This window comes from Nelumbo lutea, chromosome 4 (genome assembly GCF_056320005.1).
Source record: "Nelumbo lutea isolate HS-2025 chromosome 4, American lotus-T2T, whole genome shotgun sequence".
NCBI lineage: Eukaryota > Viridiplantae > Streptophyta > Magnoliopsida > Proteales > Nelumbonaceae > Nelumbo > Nelumbo lutea.
The window spans coordinates 86,334,217-86,352,772 of NC_142687.1; the positions used below are offsets into that span (position 1 = coordinate 86,334,217).

At 40.2% G+C, this 18,556-nt stretch overlaps 1 protein-coding gene across 26 annotated transcripts in view; it reads right to left on the reverse strand.

The window, feature by feature from the left end:
* The window catches only part of LOC148861516 (putative histone-arginine methyltransferase CARM1), a 36,737-nt gene that overhangs the window by 1,703 nt on the left and 16,478 nt on the right, over nt 1-18,556 (reverse strand). For 17 of the 26 annotated variants that reach the window (XM_088984059.1, XM_088984050.1, XM_088984058.1 and 14 more), the window contains 5 exons: nt 10,002-10,085; nt 1,114-1,191; nt 853-956; nt 543-715; nt 300-451 (listed from right to left, as the gene is read on the reverse strand). In XM_088984059.1, the coding sequence (XP_088840185.1) occupies nt 300-451; nt 543-715; nt 853-956; nt 1,114-1,191; nt 10,002-10,085 (591 nt within the window). The remainder of the gene's footprint in view (nt 1-299; nt 452-542; nt 716-852; nt 957-1,113; nt 1,192-10,001; nt 10,086-18,556) is intronic. The other 9 variants (XM_088984065.1, XM_088984068.1, XM_088984064.1 and 6 more) reach the window with 1 other exon arrangement.

An 18,556-nucleotide genomic window follows, 5' to 3' on the forward strand; every position in this document is an offset into this window, starting at 1 on the left:
CAAGAAACATCACAAAGCAATCATGAGGTTGCTGCTGGGCAAAGCTCAGCTTGTTCACAACCAGGAGTATTTATAAGTGGCAGACAGTTAGATTGCTTGCAAAGCATTAAAGGGGGTTAGAAATTGGGGGCAAATTTAGACTCCAGGGCCATTGCACCTGCCACCTGGGTGGGTTTGCTTCTGAGGTAAAAGTCATACAATGCATTCTTGTAACCCTGTTAATCACTATAATCAACTCAACATTTAGAACAGAAAACCAGACTTTATCCCCAGAAACTTGCATGTGACAAAAAGCATACCTGTGCATGTACTAATTGATGTGGTTGCTGATCTTGGGACCATGCATATGCCTGTGGTTGGGACATACGATAGTATGGCTCTTTGAGATCAAGTTTGCATGATGAAGTCTGTAGAATTCCCCCTTGTTCAGCACCAGCTCCCCACATTTTAGCTGGCATAAGAAACTTGCAACATGTTAGGAACTAATGCAGCCTTTCATCAATACCAATGCAATTCAAACAAATGGAAACAAATAGGCCAACCTGACATAGTTAGATACATTGTATAACTCTGAGCATTGTGGGCAACCATGTGGAGTCGTCCTGTAATTTCTTGGCCAGCCATGACATACATAGGCTGAGAGAGAACACAACGTAGTTGATACCAATGAGTTGTAGGTGCACCCGGAGCGGTGGTTAGCCACCTCTGTACCGTACTGAAGATAAAACCAATTTGATAATTAGATGAAGATAGTACTTGCAATGCAAGAAGAAAAGCATGCTACTATATGGAAAAGAAAGGCACAAGAAAGCTGTAAAATTACACAATTACAAAGTAAGACCTCGTGATTACCTCCCATTGAACAAAACATCAAACCAGCATGCCAGCCCATGCACTCTAGTGCCCACAGAGGCAATAAAACTAAGTGGGATATCAATTTCATATAGATCTTCTTCCTATAAAATTTCAAAAGATGAACACAATTACTTTTACCTTCAGAAGCAACAATCTTACTCTTTGAATGTGCACTAAGAGAAAATTGTATTCAAGGGATATACAAATGAAAAACTGGAACCATTCTGAAGAAGCATTTTCATATGAGCCGATTCATACCTTAATCGAAGTGAAGTCTATTGTGTGGAAGGTGGCTGGTGCTACCAATAACCTTGGATCAAACGCATCCACCACAGGCTTTACAAAAGTCAAAGGAAAAACCCGGGGGGGGGGGGGGGGGGACCATAAACATTAAACATTAATTATGAAGACAAAAAATACAGCATATGCATCATAATAAACAAAATGAACATCAAAACTATTATGGCAAGCATGAATTGAAAAAGGGACTCCCCAAGGGCTGAAATCGCCTCTTTTGCCACACGATTAGAGCAGGAGAGGAAGTGGGGAGGGAGTTGCTGTATTAGGAGGCAGGTGCAAACAACCAACCAGCTAATGTGGAAAGCTTCTTCAAGTCATCTTTCTTCACATTACAAAAGAAAAGGAGGAGAATAATGTGGAGATACACAAGGCAGCAGCAATATGATTGATTTGGAAGAGAGAAACATAAGGATGTTTAAGGTCTAAGGAAGACATTGGAAACTATCACAATAAAAGCACATTGAATAAATCCTCCAGATCTCCTTGGCAATTCCTCTACAGGAGATATCATTAGAAACTGGCAGAATGTAGCATCCTCCATCACAAGATATGCTCTGTGTTGGAGCCCCTTTTAAATGGCCAAACCAAATTCAACCTTGATGGGTGCAATCTTCAGAATCCTGGACCATCAGGTGTGGGTGGTGTGCTTAGAAACAGCAATGGGTCAATGCTAACCATATACTTGGGGTTGATAGAATGGGGATTGGGGACTCTACATGAGTTGAAGAACTAGATTGAGTAAAACACTCAAGGCCCATGGCATCATAGACATGCTATGAGAGAAATAGATTGAGCAAAACACTTAATATAAGGGAGTGGTGGAAGAAGCCTCCAGCAAAACACTTGTAGAGAAGATGGGCCGAATGGCCCATAGGCTGTTTATCTTTTTTTATCTTGTATGTTCTTTGTTGTAATGGGCCTTGATCTGGGCTCTTATTCTTTCTTATGTTATCTTTTTTAATTTTCTGCCCAACCAGACGCCTTTCTATAAATTACTAAAGTTTAACTTAATGAAATGGAATTAGGAGTGTAAGAGGGGATTATGTTTGAAAATCTCTCTCTGAACCCTAGTTGCCGCCACCTTCTTCTTCCTCTTCTCTCTTCTTGAAACCTGATTTCTGCTACTTTCTTTTGATTTTCTGCAACTTTTTAAACAGTCATTTGTTTTCAAAAAGCTGTTTTTCTTCTTGGTATCAAAGCAGGATTGACTTCTTTTTCTCACTTCTTTTTTCCCATACACAGTGTATATGGAGAACAAAATCGGATGAATAGTTAAAGAACCCTATTTCAGCCCAGTTGTTAGTGGTTTTTTGGAGAGAAGGGGACTGGTTTTGTCGTTCTCCTAACAGATTCAAGTGTGTTGCCCAAAACCCTAATTTTCTGGAGAAATCTGATTACAGGCCCCACAAGGAGTTTGACCTGGGTGCTCAGTGACCAAAAGTCTTCTCATCCTTCATCTTGAAGATCAATTCAAGTTTATTGGTGTTCTGTGAAATCTACAAGAAGCGGCTGAGATTTCTCTGTTTCTCCCAAGTTCCAAGTATGATGCAGATAGCAGGTACGGCTGCATAGAAATTGACTCACAACACAATTTTTCTTCTGTCTTCATTTATTATTATCCGAAGTTGTTAAAAATTTCCAAAGCATTTTAAGAAGATGAACCCTTTAGAAGTTGAAAACAAGCATGTTGCTGAATCCGGATAAGTTCCGGGAGCCTCTGTAGACTCTCTACTGGCTGTGACCACAGTCAAGCTTGATGGAACTAATTATCTAGTTTGGTCACAATCAGTAAAAATTCATATCCGTAGTAGAGTCAAATAGGGTTTTATCTCCAGGGGAAAAAAGGCTCTCTTGCCCCTATTTCTGGCAAGGGAACTATCAAAGCTACAGATTCCTTAGTACTTCCTTCTGCTCTTCATGTACCCAAGCTAAATACAAATTTGTTATCTGTAAGTAGCCTAACTAAGTCCTTGAATTGTTGTGTAACCTTCTTTCCTTCCTACTGTGTTTTTCAGGATCTTGAAGTTCAGAAAGTGATTGGGAGTGGCCATGAGGCGAATGGAATATATCTACTGGACACTCCTAGACAGAGTCCATCAGTCGAGTCATATTATGTCATTTTCGTTTGGGCCATCTTTCTTTTTCAGCATTAAGTCATTTATTCCTAGATCTGTTTAAGGGAATTAGTTTGTCCAGTCTTCATTGTGAGCAGTGTGAGTTGTCAAGACATTGTAGAAGCAGTTATCCTTTGAGTAATAAAATATCTTCTTCTCCGTTCCATATTGTGCACTCGGATGTGTGGGGGCCTTACCACTTACCTTCTATGGGTGGCTACAAATATTTTATCTTGTTCATTAATGATTTTTCACGATTCACTTGGATATTTTTTGAAGTTCGCAGACTTGTAAGGCAATTCCATGAATTTGTTCTAACCTAGTTTGATACCAGAATTAAAATTTTCAGATCCGACAATGCAAAAGAATATTTTGAGAAAAACCCAACCTGCTATCTCATTGGTTTGGGGGTTATTCACCAAAGCTCCTGTTAGGATCCAAAACAGAATGGAGTTGCTGAAAGAAAAAATTGACATATTGTTGGAAGTTGCAAGAAGTATCCTATTTGCTTTACATCCCTACAAATTTTTGGGGTGAAGCTGTTAAATCGACATATTGTTGAAGTTGCAAGAAGTATCCTATTTGCTTCACATGTCCCTACAAATCCATGGCTGCACTTGTTATGTACATATTCCAAGTGTCCAGAGATATAAATTTGAACCAAAAGCCCACAAGTGTATCTTCCTTAGTTATTCCCCCACACAAAAGGGTTATTGTTGTTTTGATCTGAAGACTGGAACTCAGTATGTCTCAATGGATCACCTTTGATGAGCTCTCTTCCTTTTATGATTCTTCTCAGGAGAGGCATTGTCCAAAGGGGGAAAATTTGTCACAGTTGTTTGCTCTCCCCCTTCCTGTCCCAGTTGAGTCTTCTGATGATTCTTCCTCCTTCAAATGAGTCAAGGGAGAATCAGTCATTTCATTCTCATTTCAGTGTTCCTATCCCTCCTCCTTTACCTCCTCACCCTCTTTTTAATCCCAGGTTGTACCAACAACAGAGAACCAGAAGTGAGTAGATTGTTTCCCCTACACCACATGAGCCTCCTGCACCTCCAGTCACGAAAGAGACAACAAGTACTGATACGGCCCCTTTGGAGTCGTCATTTCCAGACCTTGATATCCCTATTGCTATAAGGAAAGAAAAAAGGAAGTGTACTGCACATTGCATTTCCAAACACCTTATAGTTTGCTCTCTCCTTCATATTTTGGCCACCTTTCTTATGTTGCTTTTAATCCAATTCCAAGGTCTATGTCAGAAGCTCTTACTATTTTTTTTTTTATCAATAACTGAATGTTTTATTAGATTATAAAAATTGTGAAACTTTGAGTACAAGAGAGGGGAGGTAAAATATCTTCACCCCCCCCCACAACAAAGAACAAGAAGGAAAGCTAAAAAGTGGCCCAAAACAAAGAATCCTTAAGCCCCACTTGCTTGGCTAACCCATCAGCCATGGAATTAGCACTTCTCTTCACCCAACTGTACTTCACCTCAATATCCCTACTCAGCCATTTAAATTTTTTCTTTTCATTGCTATAGCTCCACAAACCATTGTTGTCTTCCTTCAACCACCTAATTACCACCTCCGAGTCCTCTTCAATGACCAAGCATCGAATGTTTAATTCTCTTGCTCTTTTGATTCCTTCCAAAGCAGCTAAAATCTCTGCCCTAAGAGAGTCACCCTCACCAATAGGGCCAGAGAATATGGCAAAAATAATCCCAACCTCATTTCTGAAAACTCCCCCAATCCCAGAAGGCCCAAGATTCCTTAAACTACAACCATCAAAATTCAGTTTCATGAATCCTGAAGGAGGAACGGACCAAGAAGGTCTAGAGGTCCTTTTGCACTGAGCCGAGGTAGCAACTTCTTTCTGTTTTCTCAAAAGATCAGCCATGGAGAACTCTAAAAAAAGCTCCAAAGATTTCAGCCAATGACTGACCCTTAAGTGTATCAATTCAGTTAAATTCTCCATAGATCTTTCCTTGTCTGAAAAAAGTCGAGAGTTCCTCTCTTCCCATACGCACCAGCCTGAAGGAGGAACGAACCAAAAAGGTCTAGAGGTCCTTTTGCACTAAGCCGAGGTAGCAACTTCTTTCCATTTTCTCAAAAGATCAGCCTTGGAGAGCTCTGAAAAAAGCTCCAAAGATTTCAACCAATGACTTACCCTTAAGTGTATCAATTCAGTTAAATTCTCCATAGATCTTTCCTTGTATGAAAAAAGTCGAGATTTCCTCTCTTCCCATACGGACCAGCACACAGCTGCTCTAATGCTTCTCCATATGATCTTCCCTCTTTTCTTAGGCCATCTAGAGAATGAGGGTGAGAACAAGCTTTGCAAACTCACGAGGGGATTCCAAGTGCATCCAACACAAGTGTGGGCTTTTGTAGTATTAACCTTTTAAAACTGGGCTTTACAGGTGGGCCGAATTAATCCCTGTAATTGAACATCAGATTTGGATCGAAAGTGTGAGAAATTGGACTGAAAAAGTCCCTTTCGAACCCCAAATTTGGTTCAAACAGTTTTGGTCCAATCTAGTCCGAAATGGTTCGAAACTAATTTCCAATTCAAGAATTAATTCATGAAAGATCTAAAATTAACAATTTTGATTTTAAACAAACACAAATCAATTATGGACTATTCGCACCACCTGCAAAACAGAAGTTAATCACTAGGGTTGCAGTTTCACAAACTGCAAATCGCAGATCTGATTTTCTTTTGGTTCAAGATTCGAACCTGGCTCTGATACCACTGAAAGAAGCCCATTCCCAAATAGTCTTAGCAACCGGACAAGTAACCATAAGGTGGTAAGTCATTTCCCCATTAGCTTTACAAAGAACACACCTATTGGGAAGTAAGCAAGAATTAGGTCTCTTTCTTTGAAGCAAGTCGGTTGTGTTTATTCTTTCCAGGAAAGTTTCCCAGCAAAAACTACCAACCAGAGGAGGAATGGGTTTACTCCAAATCTCATTAACAGGAAAGGAAAGGCCAGAGGGAGCAGGAGGATGAACCAAGGTCTCAAAAAACGACGCATAGGAAAAGGAACCATTGGAGGATGGGGTCCAAATTCTAGAGTCGTCCTTACTCGGGTCCAAAAAAACATTTTCAAGGGTGGCTAGTAGAGACGACAGGCAGCCCAAATCTGTATCCCTTATTGTTCTCCTCAACCCTAGAATCAATCCAAATCCGGAATTAGAATTAGAAGGAACTAGGAAAGAAGAAATGGGTTCATTCTTCAGGTCTGACAACGCATATAAGGAGGGAAATTGGTCCATCAGAGATGAGTCCCCAACCCAAGGCTGCTTCCAGAATTCTGCGAGATTACCAGAGTCCAGATCATACCTTATCCAAGGGGAGAAAACCGGAAGCAAATCATGAATGGCTTTCGAAGGAAAAGCAGTTGTGGTCCTTGCCAAGATTCCTGGATCCCAATCATTGCCTTCCAGCCCATGTATACTAGCTACAATCTTCGTCCAAGGTTTGTCCCTTTCCATTGGAAACCTCCATAACCATTTCCCCAACAATGCCATGTTTCTTTTCTTAATATTCCCAATCCCAAGCCCTCCTAACTGCTTGCTTCTAGTTACCACCTCCCAACTCACCCTATGGTCTTTCTTCTCCTCTCTTGGTTCCCACAAGAAATCCCTCATTAACTTTCCCACTCTACTTGAGACATATGCGGGAATCTTAAACACCGATAGAAAGTAAACAGGAAGGTTAGCTAGGATAGAGCTAATTAAAGTGATTCTCCCCCTTAGAGAAATATAATTTTTCCTCAATAAGGCAAACCTTTTCTCAAGTTTTTCTAGAACCGGGTTCCAAAAGCTCTTACTATTCCAGAATGGAGGGATGCTATGAGAACAAAAATTGATGCCCTGCACAAGAATGACACATGGGAAGTGGTTAATTTACCTGAAGGGAAGGATCCAGTAGGCTGTAAGTGGGTTTTTACCATCAAATATCATGTTGATGGCACCATTGAAAGGTACAAGGCTAGGTTGGTTGCAAAAGGTTATACACAGACATATGGGATTGACTATCTAGAGACATTTGCTCCTGTTGCCAAGATGACTTATGTGATAGTTCTGCTATCTCTGGCTACACACTCAGACTGACGGATTGATTATCTAGAGACATTTGCTCCTGTTGCCAAGATGACTTATGTGATAGTTCTGCTATCTCTGGCTACACACTCAGACTGACCACTTTATCGGCTGGATGTAAATAATGCGTTTCTGAATGGAGAGTTACATGAGGAGGTCTATATGTCTCTTCCTCCAAGTATGAATGAAACAGACATGAAAGGGAAGGTCTGTAGGCTGAAGAAATTTATTTATGAACTTAAACAGTCCCCTAGGGCATGGTTTGAAAATTTAGGACTGCCCTTGTTAGCTTTGGCTATGTACAGGCTCAGTCTGATCATACCCTCTTTGTGGAAAAGAGATCCTTGGCAGTTTACCTAATTGTGTATGTTGATGATATTGTTGTGACTGGTAATGATGTATCAGGGATTAATGATCTCAAATCTTTCCTTCATACAAAGTTTGAGATCAAAGATCTGAGGGAATTGAGATACTTTCTCGGCATAGAAGTTGGTAGAACCAAAGATGGGATCTTTATCTCTCAGAAAAAGTATGTACTTGATTTGCTCTCTGAAACAGGGAAGATGGGTGTTAGACCAACTGCTAATCCTATTAATACGAGTCATAAACTCTCTGCTTCAGATGGAATATTGTTGAAAGATAAGGGAGTATTCTAGAGGCTACTTGGAAAACTTCTCTGTCTATGCATGACTCGGCCAAACATTGCATATGATGTCAGTTGCATTAGTTAATTCATGCATGCTCCCAAGGACACTCACATGGCAACAACAGAGTAGATTCTGTGTTAATTGAAGGATTCCCCTGGAAAGGGAATTCTATTTGCTAAGCATGGTCATATGAAACTTGAAGCCTATACAAATGCTGATTGGGTCGGAAATATTGATGACAGAAGATCCACCTCTGGATACTGTAGCTTGGTGGCAGGTAATATTGTCTCTTAGAGAAGCAAAAAACAATCAATTGTTGCCTAATCTTCAGCCGAAGCCGAATATAGAGCCATGGCTCATGGAGTTTCTGAACTACTGTGGCTTAAATCCTTGATGGAGGAACTAAGTATTGAGCATGATAAGCCATTGATGGTATACTTTGATAATTAGGCTACTATCAACATTGCTTACAATCCAGTGCAACATGACAGAACCAAACATATTGAAATTGACAAACACTTCATTCGAGAAAGAGTGGCTTCTGGAGAAGTGTGTTTAACTTTCATCACTTCTGAAGGACAATTAGTTGATTTCCTCATCAAGGGCATTCCCAAGGCTAAACTGCAGCATGATACTGGCAAACTTGGCATGATTGACATCTATGCTCAATTTGAGGGGGAGTGTAGAGAAGATGGGCCATTTGGCCCATAGGCTATTTATCTTTTTTATCTTTTATGGTCTTTGTTGTAATGGGCCTTAATTTGGTCTCTTGTTCTTTCTTACGTTATGTTTTTTAATTTTTTGCCCAACCAGGGACCTCTCTGTAAATTACTAAAGTTTAACTTAATGAAATGGAATTAGGGGTGTAAGAGGAGATTATGTTCGAAAATCTTTCTTTAAACCCTAGTTGCCGCCACCTTCTTCTTCCTCTTCTCTCTTCTTGAAACCTGAATTCTGCTACTTTTTTTTTATTTTCTACAACTTTTTAAACAGTCCCTTCTTTTCACAAGGTTTTTTTTCTTCTACACTCAAGGCCCATGGCATCATAGACATGCTATGAGAGATAAGATGCTGGAAAGCATAGTTGTCAAGGCGCCCTTGGAGGCTCGCCTCACCCAATCGCCTAGCAGTTTTGTATATTGTCTTATAAAATACTTTTATATTGTTATTTTTTTGAGATTATAATTATAAAATAGACATTATTAAACAAAAATATTCATTTTTTGTGTTTATAAACTAATTTCCTTTTATTATTTTCTTATTTGTTAGGGTTTAATCAACATAAACATTGCTAACTGCTGTAATGAACCCTCAAAGACTTCAGAATTTGAACCAATAAGGGAAAAACTTAAATTTTTGTCTAATCAACACATTTCTTCCTCCACTTCTTCTTCTTTTCTTCTTTTCTTCTTTTCTTCTTTTCTTCTTTTCCTATAACAAAAATAGGGTTCAGTCCCCATATTTATAGAATTTTCTTTTCTTTCTTATTTTTCTTCTCATAAATATGTTGATTTTCTAGACATAAACATGAAGTTTATAATTTTCTTATGAAAATTATGGATAGTTATTAAGGAACGATGGTTATGGAACCTAGGGAACTACCTAGGATATGTATTTTTCACTTAAAAAAAATCCATTGCCTAGGTGACAAGGCACCCCCCTGTCACCTAGCCTCGCCTTGGCGCCTTGAAAACTATGCTGGAAAGGTAACCAATAGTTAGCTATTCATGGGCTTAAGGATCAGCAAATTCAGTGGCCAGTGCAATGGCCAGGCAAGGGGTTAATAGGGCTCGAATGTTGGGGGAAATTTTGTAAGTTAAACATCTATACCAATGAATAGGGAAGGTCTCTCAAATATTCCTGAAATGCAGATCCATAGAATTATAATAACAAAAGTCTTCCATGGAGACTAGTTATTATGGAGCAAAAGCACAAAAAAAGGCCTAAACTTTTAGTTTCCTCACTATACTGGGATAGTCATATACCTGAGAGAAATAACCCTGAAATGCAGGTCCATATAAGGGAGTGAGGTCAACACCATAGTAATTATGTTGCTGCCAAAAGAGAGCCTACACAAACAACAATATCAACCCCCCCCCCACCACCAAATGAAAAAAGAAGAGGGAGAGAGTATCAAGAATTAGAGCAAGAAATAGCGGCACAAATAGAACAAAACCGACAGTACTGCATACAGGAACAAGAAAATTTCAAATAAATGAACGCATTCATAGACTCATGGAACTAAACAAATAGCTGCAAAGAAAGGAGCTCCCATAGGAAACTCACGCCCATGAAGAGCTTCCTTATCATTCTACATTAGGTCTGCTAATGCACATAGCCATGGAGATAATTAAAAGTGATTAAAACCTATAAAGTCATTACAAACAGAAATCTCCTAGTTTCTCATCACAGCCAGGTTTACTGCAATTATTAGAAGGGAAATTTTGTTTTCTAAATTTTAGATCCAGAAAGCCTTTCTATATTTTTTTCCACTCTAAAAAGTGCTTTTCAGAACCATATAATCACCAATTTCCAACCAGAATAAATCAAATATCAGAAACATACCAAATTACACATGCCAAAGCACACCACAAGTTGTTAATTACAAATAAGAACCATCAATTCATAAACAATCAATAAAATAAACAGGAAAAAACAAGGCAAATATAATTTCCATTGGCATTTTTTCATATTTCAAGAAAAAAACTTCTCTTTTGATGGGTTTGGTAAACCATTTATTTTTTCAGACACCATTAAAACCAAAACTTTCTCAGGCATGGTTATAACAGTTGGTGGCAATAAAATTAGACTATCAAAGGGTGAGGCTTGTGAATCTGTTGTTGTTTGCTTTTGATCCAGGGGCTTAAGTGTTGTGTGCTCATGCGGTTGTTACAAATTCTGGGTTTCAGTTTTGTTGTGTTTCTTTCAGGATAGTTGGTTTTGTTAGTTTTTTACGGTACTGAAATGGGATTAGGGTGAATAAGTATGCATAGGAAGTGTTTGGGAGAATGTTGCTTCCTTAGCTTTGTTTGGAGGTGTTTCCTCAACACCTCCTAGGTTGAATTTGCTTTTTCTTTATAATGAACTTTCTTTTTTTACTTTCAAAAAAAACTAAAATTAGACTATCAAAATCAAAGAGAACAAATAATGGGCGTCATTATAAACCAACAAACATTAACCATCTCTTGGGACCAGCTTCAACAACTTTTTTTAATAAATAGCTTCAATACTCAAAAGTTCAATTATTTGATTTTAAATGAAGAATTAGAAAAATAAAATAAAAAGCAAGTAACTATGCCTGGGAGAACATGTTCAACTGGCATTGATAAGCATAGGAAATTAAGATATGACAAGCTACAGTATATATTTACAACAGTGACACAGATACCATCCTTTGTAAAGACCAGGGAATGGGTGCTTGTACGGTGTGTGTTGGCAATCTGGTTCCTCCGAGCAGAGCTATAAACTGCCCGTTTCCCACTGCAATCAATCCAGGTCTTGATTTCAAGGGTCCTATTCCCAGCGGAAGTCAAACAAAGAGGGTTCAGGCTAGTCCAGCAACTCATATTGCATATTCTTCCTCCCAAGGTTTGGATTGTATTCAGGTTCAGTTTTTGGTTACTAACTCTTTTTCCCCAAGTCCTGTGTGTGTTTGGCCTACAGGTGAATCCAGCCCAGCTATAAAGTCTGCCGATTCATTTGATTCGGGACAAGTGACAGAGGTAGGGGGGAGATAAATTCTGAAGCAGAAGAGAGAGAACTGGGGGACAAAATTTGGGAGTTAAGCTTGGAACTATTGAGAATCAGAATGGAAGAGGAGCTGAAGGAGAAAGAGGGTAGGGTTTAGGAGGAGATTATTCAAAATCCCAGTACAGTGGAGAAAAGTGGATACAGTGGAAAATCAAAAGGACAACGGAAAAAGAAGGGGTCAGGTAAAAAAACTAGAAGGAAAGGAAAAGGTGGAAGAGTCTAGTAAGAAGGTAGGAGAGCTTTCTAAGAAGAGGAAGAAAAATCTGAGTGAGATGGAGAGGTTGAAGAGTGGGGTGGATTATGATAAAGTGAGTGGGGGTAGGAAGGATGGAAAAAAGGAGTAAAGAGGGTGGTTTGATTGGGGCAACCTGAAATGTTTGTCCAAGTTAATAAGCTGGAATGTAAGAGGTTTGAGGAGTTCAAAGAAAAGGCAAGTGATCAGAGACTTCTTGAGAAGAGAAAAGCCAGATGTGGTCTTAACTCTTAATACAAGAATCAAAATTGACCTAAGTGGACAAGAAATGGGTGAGGAGTCTAGTCAACAAGAAATTTGAGTTGGGGCTTTGCACAACCGTGGGGAGCTTCACAGGGAATTATTACTTTGTGGAGAAATGAAGACTGGGAGTGTGAAGAAGAATTAATTGGGAACTTCTCGGTGTCAATACAATTGAAGAGAAAGGAAGATGGGTGGACTTGGGTGTTAACTAATGTCTATGGTCCCACCTCTTACAGGGAAAGGGAAGGTTTCTGAGAAGAACTAGCAGCCATTAGGGATTTGTGGGATGGCCCTTGGTGTTTGGGTGGGGATTTCAACGTAATAAGATTCTTGAACGAGTCCAATAACCCCAAATGTAGGATTACATCTACCATGAGGAATTTTAATCTTTGCGGAGAATTTTGAATTGCGGGACCTCCCTCTTCAGCAAGCAAATTTTACCTGGTCAAACTCCCAAGAAAGCCCTACCTGTTGTCATTTAGATAGGTTCCTCTTTACAGTGGATTGGGAAGTTGAATGGGGAATTTTAGGTGTTACACAGCATTGCCAAGACCTATTTTAGATCATTGCCCAATCAGGTTGTCTCAAGAAAGAATGGATGAGGTCCATGCCCTTTTAGGTTTGAAAATATGTGGTTACTTCATCCGGAGTTTATAGCTAAGGTAAAAGAATGGTGGGAAGTGGACCAAACAGAATTCCGATGGAAGGGGTATAGATTTTAAAAGAAGCTACAACTCTTGAAAGCTAGACTCAAGAATTGGAACAAAGAGGTTTTGGTAGAATAGAGCAAAGGAAAGTGGAAATCAATCAGAGAGTGCAGGAGTTAGATGGACTAGAAGCTGAAAGAAGGTTGGGGGAAGAGGGTTGGGTGGAAAGATGGAATTTGAAACAGGAACGGGAAGATCTTCTTAGGAATGAGGAGATAAGTTGGAGGATATAGCTCAAGCTCTGGTTGATCACTTCAAATTAGTGTATGGCAACCCCGGGAGACCTAGTGAGAGCTTAGAGGACTTGGAGTGGAGGGTGGAAGATAGTGTCTTATTGGAATCTTTGGAAAAAAAATATTTGAGGCCCAAGAAGTGAGAAATGCAATCTTCTCCATGGATCGATCTAAAGCGCCTGGGCCTGATGGTTTTTCGATGGCCTTCTATCAAGATTGTTGGGAGATAATTAGAGAGGATTTGTTGGAGGTTTTTGAAGAGTTCTATGAGAGAGGCAAATTCAACTCAGGAGCAAATGCAACTTTTATTACTTTGGTTCCTAAGAAGGACACTCTCCAACCAAAGGATTTCAAACATATAAGCCTAGTGGGAAGCATGTATAAGATCATCTCTAAGGTCCTAGCGCTAAGATTAAAAAAGATCCTCCCGTCTCTAATCTCACTATATCAATGGGCCTTTGTAGAAGGAAGACAAATTGTAGATCAAATACTTATTGCCAATGAATGTGTTGAGGTAAAGAGGAGAAAGGAAAAGGGGTTGCTTCCAAATTGAATCTTGAAAAGGCATATGACATGGTGGACTGAATTTTTTACCAGAGGTTCTCAAGCGGAGAAGGTTTGGGGAGAGATGGTGCAAATGGGTAAAGGGATGCATTTCCTCATGTCATTTCTCAATACTAGTGAATGGTGTAGCTAGTGGTTTCTTTCCTACAAAGAAGGGTATTAGGCAAGGAGATTTGTTGTCCCCATTCCTCTTTACCCTAGTAGTTGATGTTTTGAGTGCCATGATTTCGAGGGCTGATGCTAACAATTTCATAAGAGGTTGGAGGATTGGTAGGGAGGAGGTGATGGTCACACACTTACAATTTGCGGATGACATCATCTTGTTTTGTGGCGGGGAGGAAGGGGAGTTACGGAACATAAAGAGTCTAGTGCTTCAATTTAAAAGGAAGTCCAATCTTAAAGTGAACTGGGGAAAATTTGTGTGGTAGGGCTCAATTTAGGGGGAAAGGAGGTGGATTCCCTAGCTAGGATTTTGGGGTGTGAAGTGGGGAACTGGCCTTTACAATATCTGAGGCTACCACTGGGAGGGAACCCGATGGTTGAGAGTTTTTGGTACCCTGTGATTGAAAGATTCTCCAAGAGGTTAGCAAATTGGAAGATGAATTACATCTCTTTAGGGGGTACGATAACCTTAATCAAGTCAACCTTGACCAACCTGCCAATTTATTTCCTGTCTACCTTTAGAGTACCAATGAAAGTAGCTAACCAGTTAGAGAAGATAATGAGGGATTTCTTGTGGGAACTAGGGGATACTATGAAGGTTCACTTAGTGAAGTGGGAGGTGGTTTCTAGGAGTAGGGATGATGGAGGCCTTGGGTTAGGAAATATGAGATTAAGAAACACGGCTTTACTAGGGAAATGGATCTGGAGACTACCGATGGAATAGGATAGACTTTGGTCTAGAGTAATTGTTAGTATTCATGGATTGGCAGATAACAGTTGGGATGCAGGACTCGACCTTGAGGCTTCTAAGTGTTCTCCTTGGAAAGCTATTCAAGCTATTTTGCCTCTTATGCTCCCTTATTTCAAATATGATGTCTATGCTAGAAATAAAATCTTGTTTTGGGAAGATGTTTGGGTTGGTGAAAACTCCCTTAGAGATAGATTTCCTTCTATTTAGTCCTTGTTTGATAACAAAAGAAAAGTGATCTCTTTAGTGTTTGTTGATAACTCCTGGGATTTGGACTTGAGAAGAGGTCTAAGGGATTTTGAAATGGGGATGGTTAATGATTCGATCACTTAGTTAGGGGAAGTCTTTCTTGATCAATCTTGTAGAGATAACAGAATTTGGAAACCTTCCCCTTTTGGTTTTTTCAATTGCTCTTCTTTCTATAACATTTTGCTTCAAACCTCTAACCTTGTAGGGAACTTTCCTTCAAAGGAGGTGTGGGGTAGCCCTATACCCCCAAAAATTCAGGCCTTTTGCTAGGAAGTGGCACTCCAAATATGTGCCTCTCCCCCCATGTTTGTTGTCTCTGTTTGGGTTCTGGTGAGACAATTTCACATTTACTAATCTCATGTCCCCTTGTGTTCTTTATTTGGTCTTGGTTCTCTTCTCTCTTTGGCTGCAGTTGGACTCCCTCCTCAAGCATGGTGAACCTCTTTGATCCAGTTTTTTGCAGGCAACCAACGGTTCGTGGAAGGATTATGTGGAGAGCCATTAGAGTTGTTGTATTTTGGTCAGTGTGGGAGGAAAGAAACAATAGGATCTTCAAAGGTAGTTGTAGATCCAAGGAAGAGGTTGTGGAAGGAGTAACTACTAAGGTTATCCATTGGTTGAAATCCTATGGTCTTTTTAAGGACTTCTCAGCTGAAGACATTTATAGAAGTTGGGGTATTGTGGCATCTACTACTACTTCCAAAGCTATGATACAGGAAGTTTAGTCGCCACCAGCACAACAAAGGGTGAAACTGAACTTTGATGGAAGCTCTATAGGTAATCCGGGCCCATCTGGTATAGGAGGTGTATTCATAGATAATGGCTCTGTATTTAAGTCCAGTAGGAGTTGGAGATTCCTTAAGAGCGGAAATCTTGGCACTACATCAAGGTGTAAAACTAGCCAAACAATTGGGGCTACAGAAGATTGAGATAGAGGGAGACTCCAAGTTGGTAATTGGGTGGATGCAATCAGGGCAGCTAGGAATTTGGCAATGTAGACAGCTGATAAGGGAAATTGTTAGCATAACAACGGAGGTGGGTGTTTGCTTCAAGTGGGTAAGGAGATCAGCAAATGGTTTTGCTGACGCCCTAGCAAAACAAGGGACTGTAAGGGAGAGACTATTGGGCAGTGCTGTAATGCTTGATGTTTATTGGATCAACCTTTTCTAGTAAGGATTGACTTCTGTATTTCAGTTTAATTTATCTCTAATGAAAGTTAGCTTTTCTGATAAAAAAATGATACAGATACCATCCCTTCTCAGAATCTCCTTTCTAGGCTCTTACAAGTTAGAGGTAGAGTTATATTAGCCCCGTCTATTATAGGCTTCTATACCACCTAACCAATTTGCCAAGACCTTTGGAAATGCAGAGACATTTCGTCGTCTCCGTCACTGAGAAAGGAGGGAAATCTCAGAGATGGACAAATGGGAATGGAACATAGATTAAAAGCCATATCTATGTAGGTAACATGAATCAAACTAAGGTTGTGGACTAATGATTTTGCTATTTTATCAGAAAATGGCAAACGGTCAATTTGCAAAGCTTCTAGACGATAACAAGCTAAAGGGCCCAAACTATGCCGACTGGTACAGAAATCTTATGCTGGTCCTAACTTCCGAAAAGTTAGACAAGGTAGTGAAAAATCCTGCACCGGAACGTCCGGGTGATAGGGATTCTGAGGCCCAGACTACCAAGAGTGGGAGGATAAGAACTCCCTAGCCCGCTGCTTTGTCGTTGCCTCATTAGACAACTCAATACAGAGGCAGTTCGATCAGATCGAACTAGCCAAGGACATATTGGACAGTCTAAGAACAATGTATGAAGAGCAGAACCGTTCTACTCGACAAAAGGTCCTGAAATTGTTCATGACCGCGCAGATGACCAAAGGGAAGAAAGTTCATGACCATTGTCTTCAGATGATGGGTTACATTAACGAACTTGAAGCTCTTGGATCCGGGTTAGATCTTGGCACGCAAGTGGATGCCATCCTCAATTCTTTGCCCTCTTCCTTCAATGCGTTCACAATGAACTACAATATGAATAAGCTGAATGTCAGCGTCCAGGAACTCAGCAATATGTTGCAGAGAGCCGAGGATCTACTCAAGAAGGATGAGCCTGTGGTTATGCTTGCTGAAACTAACAAATCGGGCAAGAAAAAGAGAAAGGCAAAGAAGCCTCAGAAGAAGGCTACCAATCCTAAGAAGCAGAAGAAGAACAAGGCATCTGATGTCTGTCACTTCTGCAAGCAGACCGGCAACTGGAAGAGGAATTGTCCTGCCTACCTGGAATCTAAGAAAGGTAACATCGAAACTTGTGTCATAGAAACTAACTTGTTAGTTACTTCTGTGTCCTGGTGTGTTGACTCCGGGGCTTCAACTCATGCGTGTAACTCACTACAGGGGTTCAAAGTTAGTAGAAGGTTGAGTGAAGGTGAAGTGACATTATTCTTGGAAACAACTGCAAGTGTTGCAGCAGCGGCAATAGGAACCGTAGAATTAGTTTTTAAAGAAGGAATACTTGTACTTAAAGATTGTCTTTATGTACAGAACTTGAGAAGAAATTTAATTTCTGTTTCAAAACTGTGTGCTGATGGATATACTGTTTATTTTAGTAATGTGATTACTGTTAAACGGAATAAAAAATTCATCGCATGCGGGGAACAAGAGAACGGTCTCTATGTTCTACATCCTTCTCTGGAAACTAACTTAACCGAAACTACGTCGGTCGAAAATCCCAAGAAAAGGAATCATGATACAGTAAGTCCCACGTGCCTCTGGCATTACCGACTTGGCCATATCGGTATTGACCGAATCACAAGGTTGGTAAAGGATGGTCCTTTGGATTTTCTAATTGTAGAAAATCTTCCCACTTGTGAACCTTGCCTTCAAGGTAAGATGTCTAAGCGGCCATTTGACGGTAAGCCTGAAAGATCTGAAGGCACACTTGGCCTAATACATACTGATGTATGTGGTCCCCTGAGTGTTAGGACACGGAATCAACACGTGTACTTCATCACCTTTACAGATGATTTTTCACGATATGGTTACGTGTACCTAATGAGACATAAGTCTGAATCATTTGAAAAGTTCAAAGAGTTCAGACAGGAAGTCGAGAAGCAGTTAGGGAGAGAAATTAAGGCCCTTCGATCAGATCGAGGTGGCGAGTATCTCTCTGACGAATTCAGGGACTACTTAAAGGCCAATGGGATAGTGTCACAATTAGCTCCTCCTGCTACACCTCAACTCAACGGTGTTTCAGAGAGGAGGAATAGGACCTTGTTAGACATAGTCCGGTCACTTCTCGTACGCTCACAATTACCCACATCCTTTTGGGGATACGCATTAGAGACTGTTATCTACGTACTGAATCGGGTTCCAACCAAATCAGTTCCGAAAACTCCATATGAACTTTGGACCAGAAGGAAGCCAAGTGTAAGACACTTGAAGATTTGGGGTTGTCCTGCACACGTTAAAAGAACAAGTGCGGACAAGTTGGAATCTAAAACCAGTCGTTGCCTGTTTATAGGCTACCCAAAGGATTCGGTGGGTTATCTATTCTATGACCCGAGTGAGCAGAAAGTGTTCTGCAGTCGAAACGCCCAGTTCTTAGAATCCGATTACATCCTGGACAC